The sequence below is a fragment of the Hermetia illucens genome, chromosome 2 (assembly GCF_905115235.1).
Source record: "Hermetia illucens chromosome 2, iHerIll2.2.curated.20191125, whole genome shotgun sequence".
In the NCBI taxonomy this organism is placed as follows: domain Eukaryota; kingdom Metazoa; phylum Arthropoda; class Insecta; order Diptera; family Stratiomyidae; genus Hermetia; species Hermetia illucens.
This window is the reverse complement of record NC_051850.1, coordinates 22,569,992-22,595,776: the sequence shown is the minus strand read 5'-3', so window position 1 is coordinate 22,595,776 and position 25,785 is coordinate 22,569,992. Positions and strand designations below refer to the sequence as shown.

The 25,785-nt window shown below is 41.8% G+C and overlaps 1 protein-coding gene across 8 annotated transcripts in view; it reads right to left on the bottom strand.

Annotated features, from left to right (window-relative positions):
- LOC119648128 (calcium-binding protein E63-1) overlaps nucleotides 1-25,785 on the bottom strand; it is a 207,051-nt gene that overhangs the window by 144,754 nt on the left and 36,512 nt on the right. For 6 of the 8 annotated variants that reach the window (XM_038049656.1, XM_038049657.1, XM_038049663.1 and 3 more), the window contains one exon: nucleotides 23,086-23,164. In XM_038049656.1, the coding sequence (XP_037905584.1) occupies nucleotides 23,086-23,164 (79 nt within the window). Of the gene's footprint in view, nucleotides 1-8,330; nucleotides 8,591-23,085; nucleotides 23,165-25,785 lie in introns of those variants that run through there. The other 2 variants (XM_038049660.1, XM_038049666.1) reach the window with 1 other exon arrangement.

The following is a 25,785-nucleotide window of genomic DNA, read 5'->3' as shown; positions in this document are numbered from 1 at the left end:
ATGATGGGATCAAAAGCGAACTGAAGTAAATATTTTTCGATCGATAATGCATGGCTAGTTAGCATAAGGCCGAAAACGAATAGATAAAGAAAATGAAGGTGGATTTATCGTGCAAAGGATTAACTACCCAATTGGAAATTCAATTAGGCATGCTGAAATGCGAAAGTGGGTCAAATGAGGTTTGCCCAAATACTTTGAATTATAACCTAATAAGAAAATCTAAATACGATAAACCTAAATCAGAAACAAGGCATGGCAAACAGAACCAGATTGTGATTAGGAAAAGATTAGTCATAACCACATTCCGGCAAATATAATATTGGGTCCTCTCATTAGGGCCGAACGCCAATAAACAGAAGGATCTCGAAGAAAGGCAAGCCAAATTAAGTTGTTGCTAGGAAAACGTGGAGTATTGTCGAAATGAAGCAGATCAGAACACCAAATCTAAATCCAATGCCAAGTGGAGACTTTGGAGAAATTAATCCTGATAAAGTACATTATTATTAGGATAACAAGAGGCATTGATTTGCAATAGATCTTGGCTATTATGTTTAAATATGGATCATGGATATTACGTACTCGTAAGGGGATGCAGGATAAAAAGTGAAGGACTTACGTAGCCCAGAGATAGCTTATAGCTGCACGTTGTGATTACAATATGTTGAGAATGGAAAAGTTTACTTATGAGCACAAGATATCATTGTGTTCCGAAAACTACTATGACATTATATTGGCCAAAAAATTATATGCGTTACACTACAAAGCAAGCTCCAGTTATAAATCTAACATCCGATAATGCTGCATTACTTGCGATGCGTTGGAACTTCAGTAAACATTACTTCAACGCCGATCAACAGGGAATTGTTTCTGGTCAGAAAACATACTAAGATACTGGGAGCATGCATGGCCAAGAATGAGGAAAATATCCGGCAAGCTGCTAATAGTCAGAATGAGGTTTACAAATGAACCGCCCCAATAGTGTGCAATGCCTTCGAGAAGATCTCAGATGATGCGGTACTAGGAACTCCTAACAGATCGTCAAAAAGAAGGAACCACTAAATAGGTTCCAATAGCACCTCTCAGTATGTTGATCACAGCGAGGAAGCTGCATGAGAAACTCAAGACTAACTGACTTCGCGGATATTGAAGGACTATTCAAAGGGCCCTGTCCCACTCGAGAAATGAAGTTCACTTCGAGGGCGGCTCAGGGGTCTATCCTTGGACCGGACCTTTGGAATGCCTTACACGATAGTCTCCTATGACTCGAGCTCTACTACCAAACGCTATCTCTGCCTCCACCTGGTGATCGCTAGGAGCGCTTTCTTAACAAAAAACTGCAGACGAAGAAGTATGAATGCGAGCCTCCCGCACCTAAAAACGGGACAAATTGTACCAAATGATAGGGGGGTTGGGTAGGGCTGACCACTCTTCACGGAAACCAACTTGGTACGAAACCACGGAAGGAGCCTCCGGCGAGATGGATTTTACAACAACGAACCCGGCAACGAAGTAGCTAGCCGGTACCCTGTCCCAATATAGGGCTGATGTAACAGCATTGCAGGAGATTCGTTGGACAGGGACAGGTTTCCGAGAGAAGAGCCACTACACCATATATTATAGTGGCCATCAAGTCAACCATAAAACATGTGCTCGGAGTAGGTTTCTTAGTCACCCAAAAAATTAAACCTGCTGCTATCGGCTTTGAAAATATTGGCTATGCACTCTGCGCTTGAGAGGCAAGTTTAGAAAGATGAAACTCATTAACGTTCACGCCCCTACAGACTACTGAACGAAATCGTTAATCTTTTTTCTTTTTGCATGCTTGTGCCCTATGCCCCAACGGGGGCGCGTGGACCAAAAAACCTGGGAGTAAGTTCCTCTCCATTTGGCCCGATTCAACATCAATTTTTGGAAAACGAATCAAGAGCAGATGGAACGCGCATCTCATTAAAGACGTGCGGCCGTGGTTCAATCAAAAGCATGACGAACTTGACTAACGCAGCTGCTCAGCATATGGTGGATAATGTCCGCCACACATTTTTCTCCTGCAGAAGTTTTGAGCACCATCGCCATCACCTTTCCATGGACGGGTCTCTTAGGTCCCCAGACACCATAATTGAGGTCATGTTGCAAATCGAGGACACGTGGAGCCGAGTGGCTTGTTACATTTAAGGCATTCTTAAGGCAAAATCGAGGAGAGATGCCAGGGTAGCTGACGCTTCCTGAACCCATAGGTTTTGCTCCTATACTGAATAAGCCTGGCATTTACATTTACAGCTGTTATGATGCTCCAAGTATGGCAATACTAGAGTATTCAAACATGCTAGATAGACTAACGAGAGACGCCAAAGATCGCAACCCTAAAATTATTGTTGGTGACTTCAACGCTTGGGCAATGGAGTGGGGAAGCCGGAAAACGAGTGAAAAAGAAAGAATCCTACCCGAGGTTTTCTTCTGTCTAAACGTCACCCTGGCCAATATCAAATGCGTAAACACTTTTAGGCATGGAGAATTAAGCTCTGTCGTGGATTTACTTCTTTTAATTTTTCGTAAGTGATTCACTGGTCAAGCGTCTACACTAGGATGTTACCCAAAAATATACGCATAGCGACCACCAGGAGATATATATTACTATTGATAAGGGACCCAGAAAAACAAATCCTCACTTGAAGAACCCAGAAACAGGTTGGTCATCAAAAGCACCGAGTTTATTGGAGAAATCATAGAAAAAGCATCGCAGCTGTCCCAACAGATATATCGAGCCTGAGACGCCAAGACGTGCACACTCTCGGAAGGGCAACGCCAATTACTGGTGGAACGCTGAAATAGCGAAATGTCGCACGGAATACCTGAAGGCCAGAAGGTGGAGTGAACGCCGGAGAAACAAACCAGAGTAGGAACAAAGGTACCTCGAATATAAACAGGAATGCAATAAGTTGCAATGTGTCATCACGAAAAGTGCTTGAAACGACTCTGTGATGAGGCAGACTAATCCACGGGGAGGAGCGTACAAGTCGGTAATGTCGTGCAAAAGCTTGTATTGATTCCGAAAACAGGTAAGCCGATAGGTGAAACAATATTCTATAGACCTATCTGTCTTCTGTATACAATAGGCAAGATGCTCGAGCGGGTAATCTATAACCCGCTATATTCAATAGTTGAAAGTGGCAGTTATTTATCAAATAGGTAGTTTGGCTTGCGGAAAGCTCGGTAAGCGGTTCATGCTACCAAACTGGTTTTTGAGCTAGCCAGAAAAGCCTACGATGAAGGGAAATATTGCGCACTGGTGACTCTCGATGTCAAGAAACCGTTCAGATGGAACCGTATCATCGAAGCGGTCATCACGGCACAAACGTCAAAATATATAAGTATTAAATATAATCTTCGACTATTTTCGGCAGTGGAAGCTACTGTATGATTCAGGCAAAGGGTCGAAAATGAGGAATATAATGGCAGGAGTTCCGCAGGAGTCTGTTCTCGGTCCACTGTTATTGAAATAATATATAATGGCGTTTTACGGCTCCCAGTAGTTAACCAAGTCGTTATCGTCAGATTCGCAGATGACGTTGGAGTAATTATTACGCCCAACCACCCCGATGAAGTAAAGATCTGTGCGAACGAGACTATACCGACGATTAAGTCTTGGCTTAAAGACTTGGGGCTGGAGCTTGCCGAACACAAGACGGAATAGGTGCTTCTTGTAAGGCGGTGGAAACAGAAAACGATTGAAATTTGCATCGAAGCGCATGCTGTTAGTTCCGGGCGAAGAATGGCCGGTAGAAATACAGGCTTATCCCAAACATAAGTATGTGGACTATGCGGAACCACGGTAAGACGAGTTACGATCTAATTTAATTCCTAACCGGACACACCTCTATAGGTTGGGTCTCGATGAATCGCTAGATTGTCCTACGTGTGAAGGTGCAACCGAAGATGCAGAACACGTTTTCTTCACCTATCAAAATTTAAAAGCTCAAGGAGAAAAAGCTAAATATCTGATAAGGTACATGGTATCTGGGACGCGGTAGTTGCAATGGTGAAACTGATCCACCATCAGCTAAAAGAAGCATCATGCGCAACTGAGGCATAGAAGGGAAGCTACTGGAATTAACGGCGCGCAAAGCGGTAGCAGCTCATTTAGAGTGAACAGTTAAGAACTGAACAGTTCGGCGAAGCAATACCAGAATGGTGTTCCCACAGGGAGAATATGGAGAAAATATAGGAAGTTTTAATCGGTAAAAGTCCGGCATCTTAGATTCCTAATGCGTATCCATGATTGACTTCCCCATTAAAAAAAAAAGATAGACAGGTAGACAGCCAGACAGACAGACATCGAATCGATTCTAATAAGGTTTTATTTCATACAAAACCTTACAAATTACGATGGTTTAGAGTACACCTCCAAGCAGGTTCTTTTTAATTCCATTGACATGTCATGGCTAGGTGATATTTCTAGAAAGGCGTTTTTCAGATCTTAAACTCCTCAGTTCCTGTTACGGTGATAACCGTCTGTTCGATAGGGAGGATGGAGTAGTTCTATGTACAGGTCAAGCAATATGCCAATCTGTATATATACAACGGCTTTCAGCACTCCTAATTTCTCCTCTATTTTCATCATAAGCCCCCCTTTCCCTTCATTCAGTTATCTGAAATATTTGCCTGGTATTTTAAAAAAGAAAGAATTTTAAATAAACCGAGAAACCGGAAGCTGGGCGCTTCAGTTATGAAAGGTTTTGTTTGCTTCTTCTGTGAGTATATTTGTACGTAGCTCGTTATGTATATGCATTTAGCATGCCAGACTACTCACTTTAGTGTGATATTTATAATATATTTAGTTGCATTAAATTTTCACGGTAAAGTCAAATTTAAGCTACTGTAACTTTGTTACTAATAGTATGATTTTAATCAAACTTGAGGATAGTATGCTTCATATTATATTTTATACTAATACCAACTTTTATAACTCTCGGATAAATTTAGGGGCAGTTTTACTCAATTTCCCCAAAAATATGGTAATATACTATTATTAACTTAATTTGAACGGATATTTAAATGGAGAGTATTTTGAGGCCTGAGCACCATATAGAGGCAGCTTCAGGATTTTTTTTTAGATTTTCCGGTTGAGCAGTTTCTGAGAAAGAAAGAAATTAAAGAAATCATCACTTTCCACCCTTCCCACTCCCCGTCTTTCTAGCAAATGTCATAACTAAGATTGGCTTCGAAAAGTATGACTATATTCGGTGAAAAAATGTTACACCCCCCTTTTACATGTATGGGGACCCCCCATAAATCTCAACGTAGAAGGCTATCACTCACTGCATGTCTGGGCGTTCACAGTTCCCACTTTCTCACCAAATTTCGTATCAATCGGTATAGTCGTTTCTGAGAAAAGCGCATGTGACAGACAGACAGACGGCACCAGAGACGGGCTGCTGGAGATCTGCGGTAGAATAGGAGACAGCAAAGCACTGGGCCTGGACGGAGTACCGAATAAGGCCCTTAAGCTTGCCGTGAAATCCAGTCCGGACATGTTTGCTGAGTTATTCGAAGCGTGCATGTCCAAGGGAATATTTCCAGCGGTATGGAAGGAGCAGAAATTGGTACTTCTGCTAAGGCTGGTAAACCTCCAGGTGAACCATCCTCATACAGACCCATATGTTTTTTGGACACTGTGGGGAAAATGTTAGAGCGGGTAATCTATTGTAGATTACTCTCGGTTGTTGAGAGCCAAGGCGTCCTTTCAGACCGGCAATATGGGTTCCGCAAAGCCAGATTAACCATTGATGCAATCAAATTGGTTACTGGCTTGGCGGAAAATGCAATTCACGGAAAGGGTAGTACCTGCAAATATTGCGTAGTAGTAACCCTGGGCGTGAAAAATGCATTCAATTCGGCCAATTGGAATCCAATACCCAAATTCCTAGCGAAGGTTCGTATTCCCAACTATCTCGCTGCTATCGTCGATAGTTATTTAATTGAAAGGGACTCTGGTATGACACTGATGACAGACCCCAGGGGTACGTTGTTTCCGCGGGTGTCCCGCAGGGCTCCGTATTGGGCCCACTACTGTGGAACATCATGTACAACGATGTACTTAATCTTCCCCTTCCGGAGGAAGCCACAGTGGTGGGTTACGCTGACGACATAGCGCTACTTGGGGGTGGTGATAGACAGGAAGCTCAGCTATAAGCAACACGTACAGTATGTTCGCGATAAATCATCCACTGCCAGTATGGCCCTGACGAGGATAATGCCGAACGTAAGAGGACCACGGCATACCTCTAGGTTGCTTATAGTCAGGGCGGGGACCTCAATCATCTCTATGTGACCTCGGTTTGGAGGGAGGCATTGCAGATGCCAGTTAACACCAACAAACTGAGTGTAGTCTATCGGAGGATAGCCCTGAGGGTATGCTCTGCCTTCAGGACTGTCTCAGATGATGCAGGATTCGTCATTTCTGGAATGATGCCCATTGACATCTTGGCAGATGAGATGGCGAATATATACAATGCGAAGCCAATCTCTCCCTTATCTCAGACGAAGAACACTGAGAGGGAGAGATCCATAGATAGATGGCAAGAGAGGTGGGAACGCTCGGGAAAAGGTCGGTGGGCTCAAAGGCTCATTCCTGCCATAAAGGAGTGGTTGGAGAGACGACACGGTGAGATTAATTATAATACCACACAGTTTCTCACGGGGCATGGAGGATATCGCCAATACCTGCACAGGTTTAAATTGGACACTTCATCCGACTGTTCAAATTGCGATGGAATCCCAGAGGACGCAGAGCAAGTATTCTTGCACTGTCGGAGATTTGTGGAAGAAAAGAGGAATTTAGAGGAGACTCTAGGAGAGGCGCTGGTACCAGAAAATCTAGTGCCGAAAATGGTAGCACATCAAGAAAATTGGAATGTGGTCAACTGCATGATCGGATCTTTCCAAAACAAGCTGCGAAAGGCAGAGAGGCATAAGAGGAGAAAAGCGCGGTCACATGCGCCGCGTATAGAAGAAAGGTGACTAAGCTACAATGAGCTGACTCCGCCCCGTGATGTAATACCTTATAGTGGTTCCGCGGGGCATGGGAGTCGGGAGTGGTTTTAGTGGGTAAAAATCCCACACGCTGGTGTGTTCAGACCAGTGTCTTTCGAAGATTTCCACCTCCTGAAAAAAAAAAGACAGACAGACGGACAGACAGACAAACAGACATTGAACCGATGTCGACCAACCTATATGGGTTGACATTTTGAATAAAATATGAAGAAGTATTCTGCTAAAACGGCATTTTTAAAACATTTATAAACACCCCTTTTTCAAAGAAATTATAAATTTCTGTGTGACCCGTCTAGATTGACTATGTTAGTCTATTTTGCTAGCAATCCTCGTGACACCTTTCGGGCTTTCGAAATTCTTGCAACATAAAGAAAGTTTCCAAGTCATGGGATTTTTTCTTAACTACAAATATATCTTTTTTGGTTGAAGCCATCAGAAAAATAAAGACGACTAAGTCATTACAGTACATGTTCTAATGTTTTCACAAAAAAAAAAGATAAGCCCCGTAGTCGCTTTACTACTAAGGATTGGTTGCTATCTCAACGTTGTACTATGAGCAAATACAAAGCAAGCAATTTTATTTACCTCCGAGATTAAAAATTTCTCCAAATTCGGTTGGCTCAATTTCATCATAAAACAATTGATCAACTCATTATTTATCTGCAGAGAACAATTAAATTTTTCGTTTATTTTGTAATGACTGCGAACATGTAACCAGGAAGAAAATTAATTGTTTAAGTCGGAATGATTAATTGGAAAAACAATTGTAGCTGGTTAGATTAGAATTGAGGAAAATTTCAATTATTGGGGAAAATAGATTGGAAGGGAATTGGCGGATCGAGGAGATACAAAAGGTTCAGATATATTTGAATTCAATTACTAAGAAGTGATTGAATCTGTCCGAAAAAATACCCAATTTAATGACATCACGCTATCCAAAATCTGGAAAATTTCACAAAATTGAATCTGAATCTTCATTGTTGATAATTGTCGTAGATATTCAAGATTACTCCCACTAAAATTTCGAAATTCCATGCGTGCAGAGACACTATTGAAGCAATTGTATCTTGACGACTTTATCACTCCGGGAACAACAGAAAGCGCCGTGTGTTTGTACACAAACAATTGTCATCATTCAAAACATGTAATCTCGACATTGATATGAGCTTTAATCAGCAGCAGATAAACTCGTTACTTTGAACTTACAACTATAATAGCAGCAAAAAACGTGTCACAGGTTTTCTACCTCGGGAAGTATCTAACGCAACAGTCGAACTTACAGATATCATCCTTGTTATTTTCAGACATGTATGACGGGCTGAAAGCGTTTCTGGGTGGTTGAATCCTTAGACTAGCTGGTGAAAGTGATGCACCCTAAGCAGTATTGACTTCAGTAAAATAGATATTTCCAAAAGCCCCACAATATCCACTGATTCACTTTCAGAATTTCCACCTGTTTCCGGTCGGGCACGTTGCGATTTCGATCCGGCACAAACCACGTTAGAACGCCCGTTTTGAATACCGCGCTGCAAATACAATACTAGTCACCTGTTGTATTCAATTCTCCACCTTCACCGCCCAACACGCTTCTTGTCTTATCTTGAAGCCAGCTTTCTCAATATCTTATTCGGAGGCTTTGTATAGATATGAAATGGCATATGCACGAACGGAAAGGCTTAGATAAAACTGGGCTGTATTCATGCAATTATTATTTATTTCGGTTCACTTCTAATTCCGACAAATCCGTTTTAACTTTTCAAATTGCTGGTGATAGGCCAAGTAATTACGGTTTTATTAAGCAAATTTTGATAACTTCTGATTACGTATCATAGAACGGTTTGACGTTGAGTAGGATTTATTGGGCGTATCTTTCTCATGTGTGAGTGGATTGTTAACAAAAGTCTTATCACAATATGAATTGAAATCTAATGCGAGAAGAGTCTAGGTAAATAGATGTGAGACAAATTTGATATTTCAGCAAATATAGCCACTGTGAAGTTAAGACGTTTCTGGGAATTTTAAGTAGAAAAATGTCACCTTGTAAGTTTTGCAATGGTTTTACCTGTTAAGACAGAAGACCTCAATAAATATGAATGTATGTGATTAGAAGAATCAACTGGTACTCCATACCTTCCACCTAGTATATTTTTCTAAAATTGTATTTAAACGGTAGCGCATCGTCACGTATGTAACAAAGATAGATTTGTAATGTATGTAATACCAGAAAAGTGATGTCACCTAAGGAGTGATATTTCTTCACCATCATCGAGCGCATTTCAAACATCACAACATGACTGCCCAGTAGAGAAGTGATGATGTTATTACTATTGTGCTAAGTAATGTCTGAGTCAATGTGATATCACATTACAAGGTATCAATAAATATCACCGAGTGATATCGTTCGGTACCCCACACCATTCTTTCTGATACAAGTGGTTGTGGCGGCTGTCAAATGCCAATGTTGGCTATCGCTTGCGAATCTGTAAGTGTTATATATTATAATAATTATAATTGCATGTTCCCTTGGCTAGCTTCGACCTGGGTATATTATTTTAGAGTTTATATGTGACAAGTTCTGATAATGAAAATTCTTCACAATGCCGAGCGAGGCAATAGTAAAATCCATACACTTTTAAGTGATAAGTAATGCTCCTCCGCAAGAATTATGATTCTTTGTTCATTGAATCTAAAAATATCTTATTATAGTATAAGGCCTACAAATAAGTTCTGTCGGTTTTCAAAATAGATGGCGTAGCTTCTTTTTTATTCCATTGATTCACATTTCCAAACATTCATCGGAAAGCTACTGTCAATAGGCACAAACATCAGTATAAATTATTTAATTGAAGTGTAAACAACAATACTTTTTTCATCAACGAAAATGGCCAATTTTGTACCAAACAATGTGTTTTTGCGGGGAGTTCTACTTCATTATTTCAATATGAAGAAAAAAGCAACCGAAAGTCATCGCATTTTGGGAGAAGTTTATGGTGACCATGCTCTATCTGAGCGAACGTGTCAGAGGTGGTTTGGACGGTTTAAAAGTGGTAATTTTGACTTGGAAGACGAAGAGCGCGCCGGACGGCCAACAATTTTTGAAGATGAAGAATTAGAGGCATTGCTCGACCAAAATCCATCGCAAACGCAAGGAGAACTTGGAAAAACACTTGGAGTCACTCAGCAAGCCATTTCCCACCGTTTAAAAGCAATGGGAATGATCCGAAAGGCCGGAAATTGGGTTCCGTATGAACTGAAGCCAAGAGACGTCGAACGCCGTTTTTTCACGTGCGAACAACTTCTGATTACTGTTTGTTCCGGTCGATGCAGTATGGCCTGGCTGACCAGCACTTCTCCAATTACGACGAACTCAAAAAATGGCTCGATGAGTGGATAGCGGCCAAGCCGGCCAATTTTTGGCACGATGGTATCTATGAATTGCCTAAAAGGTGGAAGAAAGTTGTGGCTAGCGATGGGCAATACTTTGAACAATGAATGTATAACCAATTTTTCACAATAAAGCTTCAAATTTAAAAAAAAAAACCGACAGAACTTATTTATAGGCCTTATATATGGCAGGTTAATTCTTGATTCATAACTATTTGACCCTGCATAAAATCTTATGCACTCAATGAGACAAATGCAGGACAAATACCCCTCTAGGGTTAAACAATATTTGGTAAAATCAACTGCCGAGGGTAATATAACGCCTGCTCTACTACGAAACCGCCTTTCTCTGGAAGCTCTTTCTTAACGAAAAGCTACAGACGAAGAAGAATGAAGGCGTGTCTCCCGCGCCTAAAAACGGCTCCTCCAGTTTGGGAGTTGCGTGGGGCTGACAACCCTACACGGAAAACAACTTGTTACGAAGCCACAACAGGAGCCTCGGACTGGACGGACAACACAATGACGAATCCGGCAACGACAAAGGAATAACGATTTGCCCATTTTCTCATGGAACGTGCGCTCCCTGTACAGAGATGAACCTGCTGAACAGCTAGCCGATACCCTGTTCCAATATAGGGCTGATGTAACAGCGTTACAGGAGATGCGTTGGACAGGGACCGGTTTCCTAGAGAAGGGAAGAGAATAGAATAAACATATGCTCGGAATAGGTTTCTTAGTCAGCCAAAAAATGGAACCTGCTGTTATCGGCTTTGAAAACATAAGCGAACAGTTATGCACTCCGCGCTTACGAGGCAAATTTACAAATATAAGCCTCACAAACGTTCAGGCCCTTACAGAGAAGACTGCAGAGTCGGAGAAGGATACCTTTTACGAGGCAGTAGAACGAACCCTTAAAGCCTGTCACAGATATGATATCAAAATCATACTTGGGGATCTTAACAGCCAAGTAGGGAAGGAGCCCACATTCAGGCGATACGTTGGCTCTTATAGCTTACACCAAAATACAAATGATAACGGACTGCGCATTATCCAATCAGCAGTATCACACGAAATGGTTGTTGGAAGTACCTGGTTTGCGCGGAAAGCGGTCCACAAACATACATGGGCCTCCCCAGATGGGAACACTTTCAACCAAATTGACCACGTGCTGATTGATCGTCGCCACCTCTCAGCTTTGATGAATGTCAGAACATATAGGGGGCCCAATATCAGTTTCTCGTTGGCATGGTGCTCCGAGCTCGAATAACAACACCATCCCAGAATCCACCCAGACTTATCACGAACTCCGGCGAGCGGAGAAACAACTTCACAAACGGAAAAAGGAAGCCAGGGAGAATCAACAGGTCTGCGAACTCGAAAAGTACAGGGAGCAACCGCACCAGGCGTGGAAGTTTTACCAATAAGTCAGCAGGATGAAGCCTTACACACCTCGATGCCCATCCTGCCAAGACAAAGAGGAAAATCTGATTTCCGACAGAATGGACATACTGGAGCGATGGGTTGAGTACTTTGATGAACTACTACATCGGCGAGTTGGAGGTCCCGCCAATTGAAGACAACGGACAAATACTGCCACCAACAAGTATAGAAAAATCAGTTCGTGCAATTCATTGACTTAAAAATCATAAGTCGCCAGGAGCCGATGGAATTACACCAAGTGGTTCATCAACTTGTGCTCAAGGTGTGGGACAGCGAATCAATGCCTGACGATTGGCTAAGAGGCGTTATCTATCTCATACATAAAAAGGGAGATATCACACAATGTAGCAATTATAAAGGTATCACGTTGCTGAGGACCATCTATAAGATATTCTCTGCTATCTTGCTAGGCCGGATAGCCCCACATGCTCAGAACACCAATCAGCAACAGATCAGATTTTCTCTCTCCGGCAAGCGATGGAAAAACTGTTGGAATATGGACATCAGTTGCACTATCTCTTCATCGACTTTAAAACCGCACATGATAGCATAGCCAGGGTAAAACTGTACACGGCCATGAGAGAATTCGGTATCCCGAAGAAATTGATAAGAGTGACTAGGCTGACTCTGACCAATCTGCGAGGCCAGATAAAAGCAGCAGGATCACCCTCGAGACCATTCGATATCAACAACGGTCTACGACAAGGGGATGCGCTATCATGCGTCCTCTTTAACCTGGTCCTCGAGACAGTGATCCGTGATGCTGAGGTAAATGCAAGAGGTTCGATCCTCTTAGTCCACCCAACTACTGGCCTATGCTGACGATATCGACATCATGGGAAGAACCACCCGAGACGTACAAACTGCCTTCATCCAGATCGAGCAGGCGGCGCGAGATCTCGGGCTGCACATCAATGAAGGCAAGACAAAATATATGGTGGCAACGTCAGCACCGAAGACGAATCAACCAACAACATCAAACCGTACTGGTCAAACACGAAGAAGAATAAGGATAAGAGAATACAACTTTGAGACCGTTGAAAATTTCTCCTATCTAGGGTCGAAAATCACAACTGATAACAGCTACGATGATAAAATCCACGCACGGTTGTTGTCAGCCAACAGAGTCTATTTCAGCTTACAAAGACTGTTCCGCTCGAAACGTCTCACCATAGGGTCAAAGCTCTTACTGTACAAGACTATGATCTTGCCAGTCCTCATGTATTCCTGGGAAACTTGGGTTCTTAGCAAGAAAAATTGCGAACTCTTAGCAGCGTTCGAGAGAAGAATCTTCCGAAGAATGTTTTGCCCCCAACATGAGGATGGACGATTCCGTAGCCTACACAATGACGAAATCTATGAGCGATACCATGACCGTCCGGTTGTGGATAAAATTCGGTTCAATAGATTACGGTGGGCGGGTCACTTAATCCGTATGGATGAAGATGATCCAACCCAGAAAGTCTATAAGGGCAATATCTATGGCAGAAAAAGAAGACGAGGCAGACTCTGCTTAAGATGGAGCGATGGCGTAGGTCAGGACGCCAGACAGCTTTTAGGGATATCGAATTGGTGGACCTCGACGCAAAACCGGTATGTCTGGACTTCCTTATTAAGGCAGGCCTAGACCGGATACCGGTTGTTGCGCCGTTGAAGATGATGATGATGATAACTTCTCCTATCTAGGGTCGAAAATCACAGCCGATAACACCTATGACGATGAAATCCATGCATAGTTGTTGGCAACCAACAGGGCCTAGTTCAGCTTACAAAAAATGTTCCACTCGAAGCGTCTCACCGTAGGGTGCAGCTCTTACTGTACAAGACAATGATGTTGCCAGTCTTCATGTATTCTTCGAAAACTTGTTCTTAGTCAGAAAAATTGCGAACTCTTCGTCGCGTTTGGGAGAAGAATCCTCGAAAGAATTGTTGGCCCCCTACATGAAGATGGTTGATTCCGTAGTCTATATAACGACGAAATCGATGAGCGATACCATGACCGTCTGGTTGTGGATAAAATTCGGCTCAATAATTTGCGGTGGACGGGTAACTTAATCCCGCCCGAAAAGTCAATAAGGGCAGTATCTATGGTAGAAAAAGAATACGAGGCAGACCCTGCCTGAGATGGAGCGATAGCGTAGGTCAGGACACCAGACAACTTTTAGGGACATCGAATTGGTGGACCTCGGCGCAAAACCGGGTTGTCTGCTGTTCCTTATTAAGGCAAACCTAGCCGGATATCGGTTGTTGTGCCGTTGATGATAACGATGATGCGCATCATAGGCAAACCCTGCGTGAGATGGAGCGATGGCGTAGGCCAGGACACCAGACAACTTTTAGGGATATCGAATTGGTGGATCTCGGCGCCAAATCGGGATGTCTGAACCGGATACCGGTTTTTGCACCGTTGATGATGATTACTCTTAATAGTTCTAGACTTAGGTAGCCAGAACCTGATAATGATGATACCCAAGTAGTCAAATTTCTCTGCGCAATGTGGTACCATTATTGTTAGTGGACATATTAATTCTAGGGAATTTAGAATATAGGTGTTGAGCCCGATTGATAGCCACCTTTTGGCGAGCCAATTTAGCTTCTACCGCTCCCCACCATCACCGTAAGTTTTCTTCTATGTTCTTTTCTGGAACGAAAAATTGTAATGCCTCCCAACTCGTCAAATCATAGTTTTCGGCTGTTTAGTAATTATCCTTATTTTTGCAGTATAACATATGATTCTTTTATTTTGTGCTCTAGATTCGTTGAGCAGCTCTACTGAAGACACGAATATATTCATCGACTTACTGATGCTAGCTGCGTAGCTCTCAAGGACTACACCCACTCTCAAAGTTAGCTCATAAAACAACACACGCCCACGCTACCCTTGTAGAGCTAACTAGTCATCAGTTCTCAGACAGAATATTCCTTTGGCTTCAGAGTTTAGTCCTTCGATTATTATTATTGAAAAAATCTTAATCACTAGCTCTTCATTTGGCCACTATCCTTGGGGATAAATATTTTCATTAATAGTTTTATGCAAACACAAAATTTAGTATTAGCCTTTGAAGGATAAGTAATTGCAATTTATTACGTCTCTCCAACACTAAATGACTCAAATTGATATTATGTGCCATAAAATATCTTTTCTGGAATCCAGAAAATGTCCAAATATTCACACCCTATTCCACCAAATGTCCCCTAGATAACAGCCAAACTTTCCTTTATATAGAATCGATACAAAACTGGAAATTAATAATTAAATTTATCGCATCTCACCCTGCTCGTTTTTCCTTTGTCGAAAGGTCAAGTCCTTGAAGCATTGACTAGAGACAAGCCGGCCTAACGTCAAGGTCGCGTGCTATCCCGGCACACCCAAAATGATAATACTACCTTACTAATAGGTTTCCGATCCGACATGTTTTCGTCCAAGCCTTCTGCTAATAATTTCAAGGCACACATAAAAAAAAAACCAAACAGTGACCGTATCACAAAAAGGTGTTAATGAGCCCCACATAATGCGACGAAAGGTCGCCCTGGAGGGTGAAGCTCATAGGGGAGAGTTCGACGGGTGGATTTGTTTTCATTGATATGTGTTTAGATATGGAGGTACATTTTTGTGGAATGATATTACGACCTGTATTGGCTTATCCGTTTATTTATCGTTCCGTGCCAGGAATTAAACCAGGTAGGATTTTATTGATGTTAATAAGTTGATCAAACAATGAATGCGTATGATAACATCATTGAATATCATTTATATCGCTTTTATCTTATCTATAATGAAATGAAAGGGAATTGGCGGATTCTCATCAAATGAAATTATTCCTTCGTTTTGCCTTCGATGAATCTTTTTCTGAGAATCTGAGAGAAATTTCCTTGGATTTTTATTTTTTTATTATATTATTCGTTAGTATGTATGTATGCTTTAGTATTAAAAATACTTTTATATTCTATATTTATTCTATTCAAGTCACTGTCTGTCTGTCTGTCTGTCTGCCTGTCGCACATTTTTCTACAAAACGATTAAACCCATTCAAACGATGGGAACTACAGTGAAATCTCTCAAGGGGGGTGTCCGTCCATAAGGAGGAATCATACAATTTTTCGAAAAAACTCTGTCGGGGAGGTCACCTCTGTAAGCAAATGTAAGCACTTTCTAAAGATATAACAACGTTTTTATTTCATTCTTTACCAAGCAAAACTTAAGAGAGTGTGAAGGCCGTTTTTTGGGCTTTTCTTAGAAATTTTTGGTGAAGAACTGGATAAAGGTACAAATACGAATTTTTCACCATAGATTTATTAATATCTTGAGCGTGCATAGTAATTTTTCCAGCCTGATCTCATGGTTTGTTATGGAAGTACAGAGCAATGCTGCCACGCTAGAGGGCGCTGCGATCATCTTAAAGAAAAAAGTAAACGGGATTTTAACGTCACCCCGTGTGTCGGGTTGGAGAAATCGATTTTTTTTGCATGAATTGTATCTATATATATTGGAGAATATATGGGCAAAGGGATTTTCCGATATTCCGAGTCGTTCAGAAATTACAGTGTTAAACAGGTAAGGAGTTTGCAGCCGCGGCTAGAGTACGCGATGAGAAAAAGCATCGACTCTTTTTTTACCTGTTAGTTTTTTACCTGAGCCTTATAAATTCGAACGCCGGTATAAATATAAAAAGATGGAAAACCAATCAATTGTCTAAACTTATTTACTGTTTGGAATAAAAAGGATAATCCAGTCTAGAGTGAGCACTGAAAGCCTTTCAAGCTTTACTCAATTATATTTTGTTGTAAGTATTGTGCTGTTTGTGTGTTCAGTGATTTTTTTAAATGGATCGTACGAAGGGAGATCGCTTTAACGTTCAACGTCATGCTCGCACTAAAAAACGAGTATTTCATGGGAATCGATACTTATCAGAGAAGAAAAAGGACTTCGCATCAACATCAGCAAAGAAACTTTTAGCAAGCATCAATTGCGACAAGTTTTGTATATTGTATATTGGATTTTGCTGGAGTTTTCTCCGGTATTTCTGCAAATTTCTGCAAATAATAAAATACACGTAGCAGTAAAAAAGGAATACGTAGGACATGTCGAGAAAAGAATGGGAACGCGGCTTAGAAATGCAAAGAAGAATCACAAAGGCATTGGTGGAAAAGGGGCTGGAAAACTTACTGATGAGGTTATTAACGACCTCACTACATTTTTTGGGTTAGCTATTCGTCGACACGCAAATTCGATAGGGAGAAGGAAGCAAGAAATTTGGGCAACTTTCTTTCATAAATGTTTTGTAGACGAAAATCCTCAGCATCAAAATTGACCAGCAGGCGAGGACAGTTGGTGCAAATGGCGCAAAGCGGAAGATAAAGGAGAACTGGATAGTTTCCACCACGAGAAGGCACCTTTGACTGAAGAAGTTCAAACAGTCATCAAACCAATCTACGAAGATTTGTCACGAGATGATCTGCTGAACAGATGTTTAGGAGCAGAGACCCGGAATAACAAGGAGTCGTTAAATGCATTGATCTGGACTTTCGCTCGTAAACACCTTCATTCTGGGGCCAAGGTCATAGAAATAGCGACTTTTCTGGCTGTAATTATTTTCAATGAAGGATTCAATGGCATTCTCAAAATTGTAGTGACAATGGAATATCAAATTGGTCACATATGTCAGGTTTATGCCGACCGCCGTAATGAAGCGCGAATTTGGCGGTCCGAACGACGATCGACTGACCTCGCTAAAAGAGCCAGAATTGAAACCAGAGAGCAAAAATCGGCCTTAAAAGACTTTTTTGAAGAAAGGGAGGGTGCTCTCTATGGACCGGGTATAGCAGATTAATGGCGAGTTAAAATTTTACTGTTGATAATCACATTTAAATTTTCAAATGCGTTTTTCTCGAAACTGCATCTTGAAAATCGGCTGCCACCATAGCTCAAAATCTATCCAACCGAATTCTTTGAAATTTTCACGACATATTTCTACGGTCCGTAAACTAGGATAATTGCAATCGGACGGATCATTTTTTTTTATTCATAAAAAAAGCCGTAAAAATACACCAAAATCCAAAAAATTAAGTTTAAAAGACCACCAAAAATTTACCTTTTAATATTTTCTAATTATCCAAGTTTGCGGACCGTGAAATATTGTCCACATTAAAATGCTGTTTAATTTTTTTTCCTCAGATGAACACAGCGCCCTCCAGCGTGGCAGCAGAAAAACACCTTTTTTTGGAGATGGGGGCATAAATTGACACGTATTCCAAAAACTAGCTACGATATCAAGCTGACAAATTTATCACATATACTAGAGATATCAATAAACATATGGTGAAAATCACGTTTCTATCTTTATCTAGTCCTTCAAAATATTTTTTCAAAGAAAGGCAAAAACAACGGCCTTCACACGGGATGACCCCCTTAAAGTGCTATTGACTTAGTTCCATAAACAGGAGCTCCTCACTTTTGAAATTCTAAAGAGCGAGCACGTATTTATTTCAATTGGTAGAAAGTTAAAAATATACACCATCAACAGCACTCAGTATCTAAAGCCCATTATATTTGATAAAGTGATCAGCAAACTTTAGTATCTTTTGAAAATGTGTAATTATTGGAGAGAAATTTATTCTTATTTTTCTCCAGCCACTCTCTCGGTGGTCACCGGAGTCGTTTTAATTTATCTTATTAAACTCCTTCTTTATCTAAACAAAACAGATTTGTTATCGTCTCCCATTAGAACGGTTGAAAGTATCGAAGTTTAGTAGTAACCCTAGAGGAAGGCACGAATTGTTTACATCTTTTCCCATAAAGTATACTCTAAGCACAGAATAGTCATCTAAATAAATCGCACTATAAACCAGGAGATAGGAAGCAGCATGCCTAGAGTTTCTAAGTTTTGGGAGTAATTTGACTACAAGTTCATTAACAAGCGTGGCAGCAGAAAAACACCTTTTTTGGAGATGGGAGCATAAATTGACACGTATTCCAAAAACTAGCTATGATATCAAAATGAAAAATTTATCACATATACTAGAGATATCAATAAATATATGTTGAAAAAATCACGTTTCTATCTTTATCCGGTCCTTCAAAATAATTTTTTAAAAAAGGCAAAAAAAAAACGGCCTTCACATGACCCCCTTAAAGTTATTTCCTTGGCTTTCTCTTGAACAATTGGTACCGATATTGGAGTATTTTGATTTTGAACCTTACAAAACCAGTCATAAGCCATGGCATTAATATTTTTCCTTTTTGAATTGATAAAGTTTTTCTACTGTTGATATTTTCTCCAGCTATCCATCTGGCCCTTAATGCCTGTTTGTTACAATAAGGGAAGCCTGCGTCTTTTCTATGTCAAAACTGGTTGAGACAAGCCAAATTAATTTATCAATATTGAAACTCATCATCATCATCAACGGCGCAACAACCGGTATCCGGTCTAGGCCTGCATTAATAAAGAACTCCAGACACCCCGGTTTTACGTCGAAGTCCACCAATTCGATATCCCTAAAAGCTGTCTGGCGTCCTGACCTTCGCCATCGTTCCATCTCAGGCAGGGTCTGCTCCGTCTTCTTTTTCTACCATAGATATTGCCCTTATAGACTTTCCCGGCTGGATCATCCTCATCCATACGAATTAAGTGACTCGCCCACCGCAACCTATTGAGCCGGATTTTATCAAAGACCAGACGGCCGTGGTATCGCTCATAGATTTGGTTGTTATGTAGGCTACGGAATCGTCCATCCTCATGTTGGGGGCCAAAAATTCTTCGGAATATTCTTATATCGAAATTGGCCAAGAGTTAGCAGTTTTTTTGTTAAGAATCCAAGTCTCAATACATAGGAACTGGCAAGATCATAGTCTTGTACAGTAAGAGCTTTGACCCTATGTTGAGACGCATCGAGCGGAACAGTTTTCGTAAGCTGAAATAGGCTCTGTTGGCTGCCAACAACCGTGCATGGATTTCATTGTCGTAGCTGTTATCGGGTTTGATTTTCGGCCCTAGATAGGAGAAATTTTCAACGGTCTCAAAGTTATAGTCTCCCATCTTCCTTGTTTTCGTTTGACCAGTGCGATTCGATATTCCTCGTTCTTTCCATTTTGGTTTTGGTGCTGACATTGCCACCATGTACTTCGTCTTGTCTTCATTAATGTGCAGCCCAAGATCTCGCGCCGCCTGCTCGATGTGGATGAAGGTAAACTGTACATCTTGGGTTGTTCTTCACATGCTGTCAATATCGTCAACATAGGCCAGTAGAGGATGATGCTTCTCGCATTAACATCTTCATCGCGAATCACTTTCTCCAGGGCCAGGTTAAAGAGGACGCGTGATAGGGTGTTCCCTTGTGTTAGACCGTTGTTGATGTTGAATGGTCTCGAGAGTGATCCTGTTGCTTTTATCTGGCTTCCCTCCGTGAATTCCGGGATCATCTAAGCGTAGGTCAGGCCTCAGGGCACTGGGGTAGGGGCTTTGTCCCCATTCCTGACTATTACGGCCCACTCCTTTGCACGCGATGCGTTGGTGAATTTTCCATGGAGAATAAACCTAAACCAACAAAAAAAAAATCGGCGAAATAGCACAAACTGTGTCGCTCACCGCAGCGATCAGCGAAAGAGGCAGCAATATACCCGATATACCCGATGTGAAATGGCGCGTCAGACGGTGCGGGGATAGCTACTCCAATACTCTGTAGTGCCCCTGTTCCGAAAAAAACCCTGTCAGAATCGCTAGTCCTGAGCAGGTGGATTCGGATACGAACCGAGTAGAAGTGCAGACGACCGTCCTAACTAGAACCGAAGAGAAAAGGCTCATCAGGAAATGCGTGGAAGTGGTGAAGCGTATGAGGTCGGCATCCTTCCTTCAGAGGAACGTCAGCAAAGGCGTCAAAAACGGGCTGATGGAACCAGCGGAACTATTGGATCGCATCTCCTTCTACAGCAAACGAGGAGAGCAGCAGAAAACGATTAGATAGCAGAAGCATCCGCACTCCCCGCTGAGAAGACTGCTTGCACCAAACGAACCAGAGATAGCCCACTGCAAAGCGAAGTGTGCAAAAAGCAAAAAGAGGACGAGGTGCCTGAAGGAAACTTTATCAAAGTAGTTTTAAGTCGACGGAAGGCAAAACATTTGCGGATGTCCTTGATGAAATCCGCAACCGAATGAAACCCGAAGACAACGGAGCAGAGGTATCTGCTCCGATGGCGCGGCAGGATTCGCAGCATTCGAAATTTATTTCGAATGTTGCGAATGCGAACAAATAGATGGCGTGGAACTCTCCACTTTTTAGAACTCGCCACGGGATTGGAGGACTAGCGGTGAGACAGTGCCGTTGGTTGGGACAGGAAAAGATCGCATGGAAATAAGCCGGTCTCTTCTGTCTCCAACCTCGCCTGCGGACAGCCGTGTTTTTGTTGGTGATAACGGTGAACTAAATCAATTTGTAGGGATTTGCGTCTCTCCGAAAGTCGTTTGGGATCATTGTCTGGAATTCGATCTTCGGAGTGAGCTGTTTTGTAGCTGCTGATTGGACCGTGATCGCATCCTCATGATTGATTCAGATTTCACGTTAATTGCAGTACAGGAGATTGTCGGTGAGGGTTATCGCTTCGGTGCAGTTTGGGAATTGGAAAATGAACAAACTAAATATCTTCCATACGGAAAACAAAGGGTGACGAAATCCTCTGAACTGAGCCCGAAGGTAACTAGCAAGACTATGTTCCGCGAAGCGGTCAAGGGGTTATTGGGGGAGAATGCTCCTGTTTCTAGCCTAGTGCCTATTGGGCTCTAAAAATCCGAAATCTTGACTGCCTCACAGAAAAGGTCGAAGTGAAGGAGGCCATAAAACGTGAGTGTCCGGTGGTAACCAATGCCCGGATAGGTATTAGCTCAAAGACAGGTACAAATAATGCATACCTCAGGTCAGACCTCCGCGAGTCTTCCCAAAAGCCGCGTATCGACGCATTTCACATCTTAATCCCAACCATGCTTATCGTTTTACATACATTTTGCGAGTACGTAAGCAATTTCAATTTCAATTTAATCCATGTCTACTGAAGAATAACATTTTTGAATTGAGCCTAAATGGAATAGGTAGCGTGTAATCCATAAGAACATTCTGAGCGTGTTCTAATCTGAGTAGATCGATTGCTATTTAATACACTTATTAAGTGCATCAATACCTCATCCAGCTTTTCAGCCTTCAATGATCGATGGATAAAACCGAACCCGTGGTTGATTAATTTTTCATCCATGACCAAAAATCATGCAAAACAAACGGAAAATTGAAGATACATTGTAAGTTAAATAGAAGCTAGAAATTTGCAAAATATTGTGTTTTAAAACTGCCACTTTATTCCTTGGTGGACCAATCAAAATCGATGACACCAGTTCAGCTCAAAAGGATTTCATATGCATATAGAAGCGGTCGCATTCCCTGCCAACTACTACTTTGAAATTCATCTTATTTAGTGACAACCATTCTAGCTATTTTGTCGTTATTTATATCTTTTTGGCAAAATATTTTAATTCAATTTCGAGAAAGAAGGCAGAACTATTTTCCGCATTAGCAATTCGCAAATTCAATTAAGCCTACCAGGATATTTTTAGTCCTCGAATCCATCACATTCGCCCTGCGATTTGCCAAAACTAATCTCGTCGCAAGATGCGCTATTTAAAAAGTGCATCGTTACTATTTACAGCCTCGAGCCTATACTTATGCCGGTAGGACATCTCGCCTATTCTTGGGCTATCTATCTTGGGTGATGAGCAAAAGTGACTTTTAGTAAATGCACAAAATTAACTCGACACAATCTATTTATGGATAATTAAGTGTCGAAGTAAAGTCGACGTTCGCAATTCGTTAGCAAGTCAAAGCTATGCATCTTTGCTCGCCTAAATTTAGTTGCTGGCAAATTACAATTTAACACGTTATGCACATGTGCATATTGTGCACCAACAAGATAAATAGTCACGGAAATGCTATGTGGTCAACAAGAATATAGAATAAAAAATTGTTTTGAAGAATCTGTAAACATATCGATTGCATCTATGGCCCCAAATGTCTGCAACTGCACAGCGCTAAACAAATATGTAATTTTGGACGCGACCCAAAAATGTTATTGATAAAGAACATACTCGTACTGACACCGTTTCCAACCCTAGCTGTCGTCGAAAAGTCATGTGTGATCATATCGAGCATAAATATATGAGATTTAAGACTCACCTCTCAGTTCTTCCTCTGTAAATGCTTTCTTTTTGACAGGTTTATTGGATCGTTTCCCAAGCAAGGCTGATCCTAGCATCTGAAATGAGAAAAGAAAAATTGGACAAATTTTATTTGAGATGTTTTTTTGTATCTTTTTGTGTTATTCAATATTAATAGGATCAAAACTGTGTTGAAAGAAAAAAAAATATAAAATAAAATACATATAAATATATTTAGATACAAAATTCCAGTTTAAAGTCATTGCTGCCCAGTGAATAGCAGAAGCTGGACGACCTAGACCTAGGACTCTTAGGGCTCAGGGTGGACAGCGATGCGCAGGAAAGCGCCATGTCGGAGGAGGAGGGCGACATTCCGACAGTAGAGAAGAGCTCCAAACAATAACGGAGCCAATGGCCTGAATTAAGATCGCCCAGATAAATCTCCACCATGCGAAAGCTTCATCTGCAGTAATTGCAAGGGCAAGTTCCAAGGAGAACATTGGAATAGTGCTGGCTCAGGAGCCCTGGGTGTATCGGGGGCAGATTCGCGGTCTGCAAGGAGGAAGCATGCAGGTAATTTAGGACTCCTCTTGTAAAAGACCAAGAGCTTGTATAATTCTTGAACGTAATTTAAAATTAATATGTCTTTCAGAGTTTTTAACTGGGGACCTTGTGGCTATCCAAGTCTCATTGGAAGCCGGGAGGAACACTCGAGAGGCAGTTGTGGAATTGGGATACTTCGCAGGAGACAAAATCCGGGCTCCAACGAAACAAGTCGCAAAACTGACACAGTATAGCGAGAAGAGGGCGTTACCACTGCTTCTCGGCTGTGATGTCAACGCCCATCACGAAGTCTGGGGAAGCAGCGACACCAATCATAGAGGAGAGTACCTTCTTGAATTTATTCTTAGCAATAAGTTAGAAATATACAACGTAAGGAACACTCCAAAATTTGTCACCACCACCATACAGGAGGCACTAGATATAACTCTAGGAAATACCCTAATGAACGGAATGGTCAGGAATTGGAGGGTGTCGGATGAACCCTCTATGTCTGATCACAGGATAATCAGATTCGACATTGAGGGTAACTCCGAAATAGAAAGAATAATAAGAAATCCCAGGATTGGGAATCCTACGTAAAACACTTGAACAACAAGATTGCCCACCTTCAAGGAGGCGATGACATCAGGAGCGAACTCGAACTAGAAACAGTGGTGGAAAACCTCAACACAGTCGTCATTGACGCATATGAGGCCAGCTGTCATCAAGGGATCAAGGGATGTGCCATGGTGGAACAAGAACCTGGCCAGAATGAGAACAGAGGCACGAAAACTTTTTAACGGGGCAAAACAAACCGGAGACTGGCAGAAGTACAAAAATATATATATAATGTATCGCAACGCGATCAGGGAAGCGAAATGGAACAGCTTCAGGGAATTCTGTGAAGGGATCGAACAGATCACAGAAGCAACCAGGCTTTACAAGGCTGTAGCGAAAGGCGGGGAATATCCTCTGTCTGTTTGAAAAAGGAAGATGGGACATTTACCGAGAATGAGGAGGACAAGGTACACCTGCTTCTTAGAACCCATTTCACGGAGTCCTACCCCACGGTGACAGGCGACACCATTCTTCCTGACACCCCAACAACGAATAAAAGGAGAACTGGAAACTAGCAAAAGAGGTATGCTCAGAAGCTAGTGGGAACTTTTAAGCCAATGAAATCTCCCGGAGTAGATGGCATTTTCCCAGCACTAATTCAGAGAGGCCTAGGAATTATCTTAGAGTCTCTTCTGAGGATGGTAAGGGGGAGCATAGCACTGGGATACATACCAAGCGCATGGAGACGGGCAAAAGTGGTCTTTATTCCGAAAGCGGGTGAAAAGGATCCTTTTTATCCTAAATCTTTCAGACCAATTTGCCTAATTTCGTTCGTATTCAAAACGGTGGAGAGGGTCATAGACAACTATATTAGAACTAACGTTCTAAAGCGTAATTCCCTACATCACTGTCAACACGCTTACCGAGTCAACTGAAACTGCTCTGTATATGCTGACAGAGGTACTACGGGATGCCATAGAAACAAAAGAAATTGCACTGAGAGAGCATTCGACAACACATCGCACACAGAGATGCCTTGAGCCACAATGGAGTGGGAAATACCCTGGCATTCTGGATGGGCAAAATGCTAGAAAGCAGGCAAATGGAGGTACCGACAGGTACAAATTCTATTGTCACGAACACCACTCAAGGCTGTCCACAGGGTGGGGTTCTATCGCACATCGTATGGGAGTATGGTAGTGGATGAACTCCTGGACGTGTTAACAAATACGGGAACACAAGTCCAGGGTTACGCGGACGACATTCTTTTAATCTTTAGGGACAAATATGAAGATACCCTATGATAGAATCCAAACTGGGCTAAGGGTTACTAGTGCCTGGTGCAAGAAGGTGGAACTAGAAGGCGTAAGCTTGATCACCTGAAAGCCATAACATTACATGTTATGGAGATGAAACGAGAAACAGAGGTCAAATATTTGGGAATTACGCTAGGCCAAAAATTACTCTGGAAGACGCATGTCGGAAACACTTGTCGGAATGCCACGAGGGCTCTGATGACTTGCAGATCCATAGCAGGAAAAAAATGTGATTGCAGCCCGAAGATACTACTTTGGATATATACTGCAATAATAAGGCCAATGATTACCTATGGAGCGCT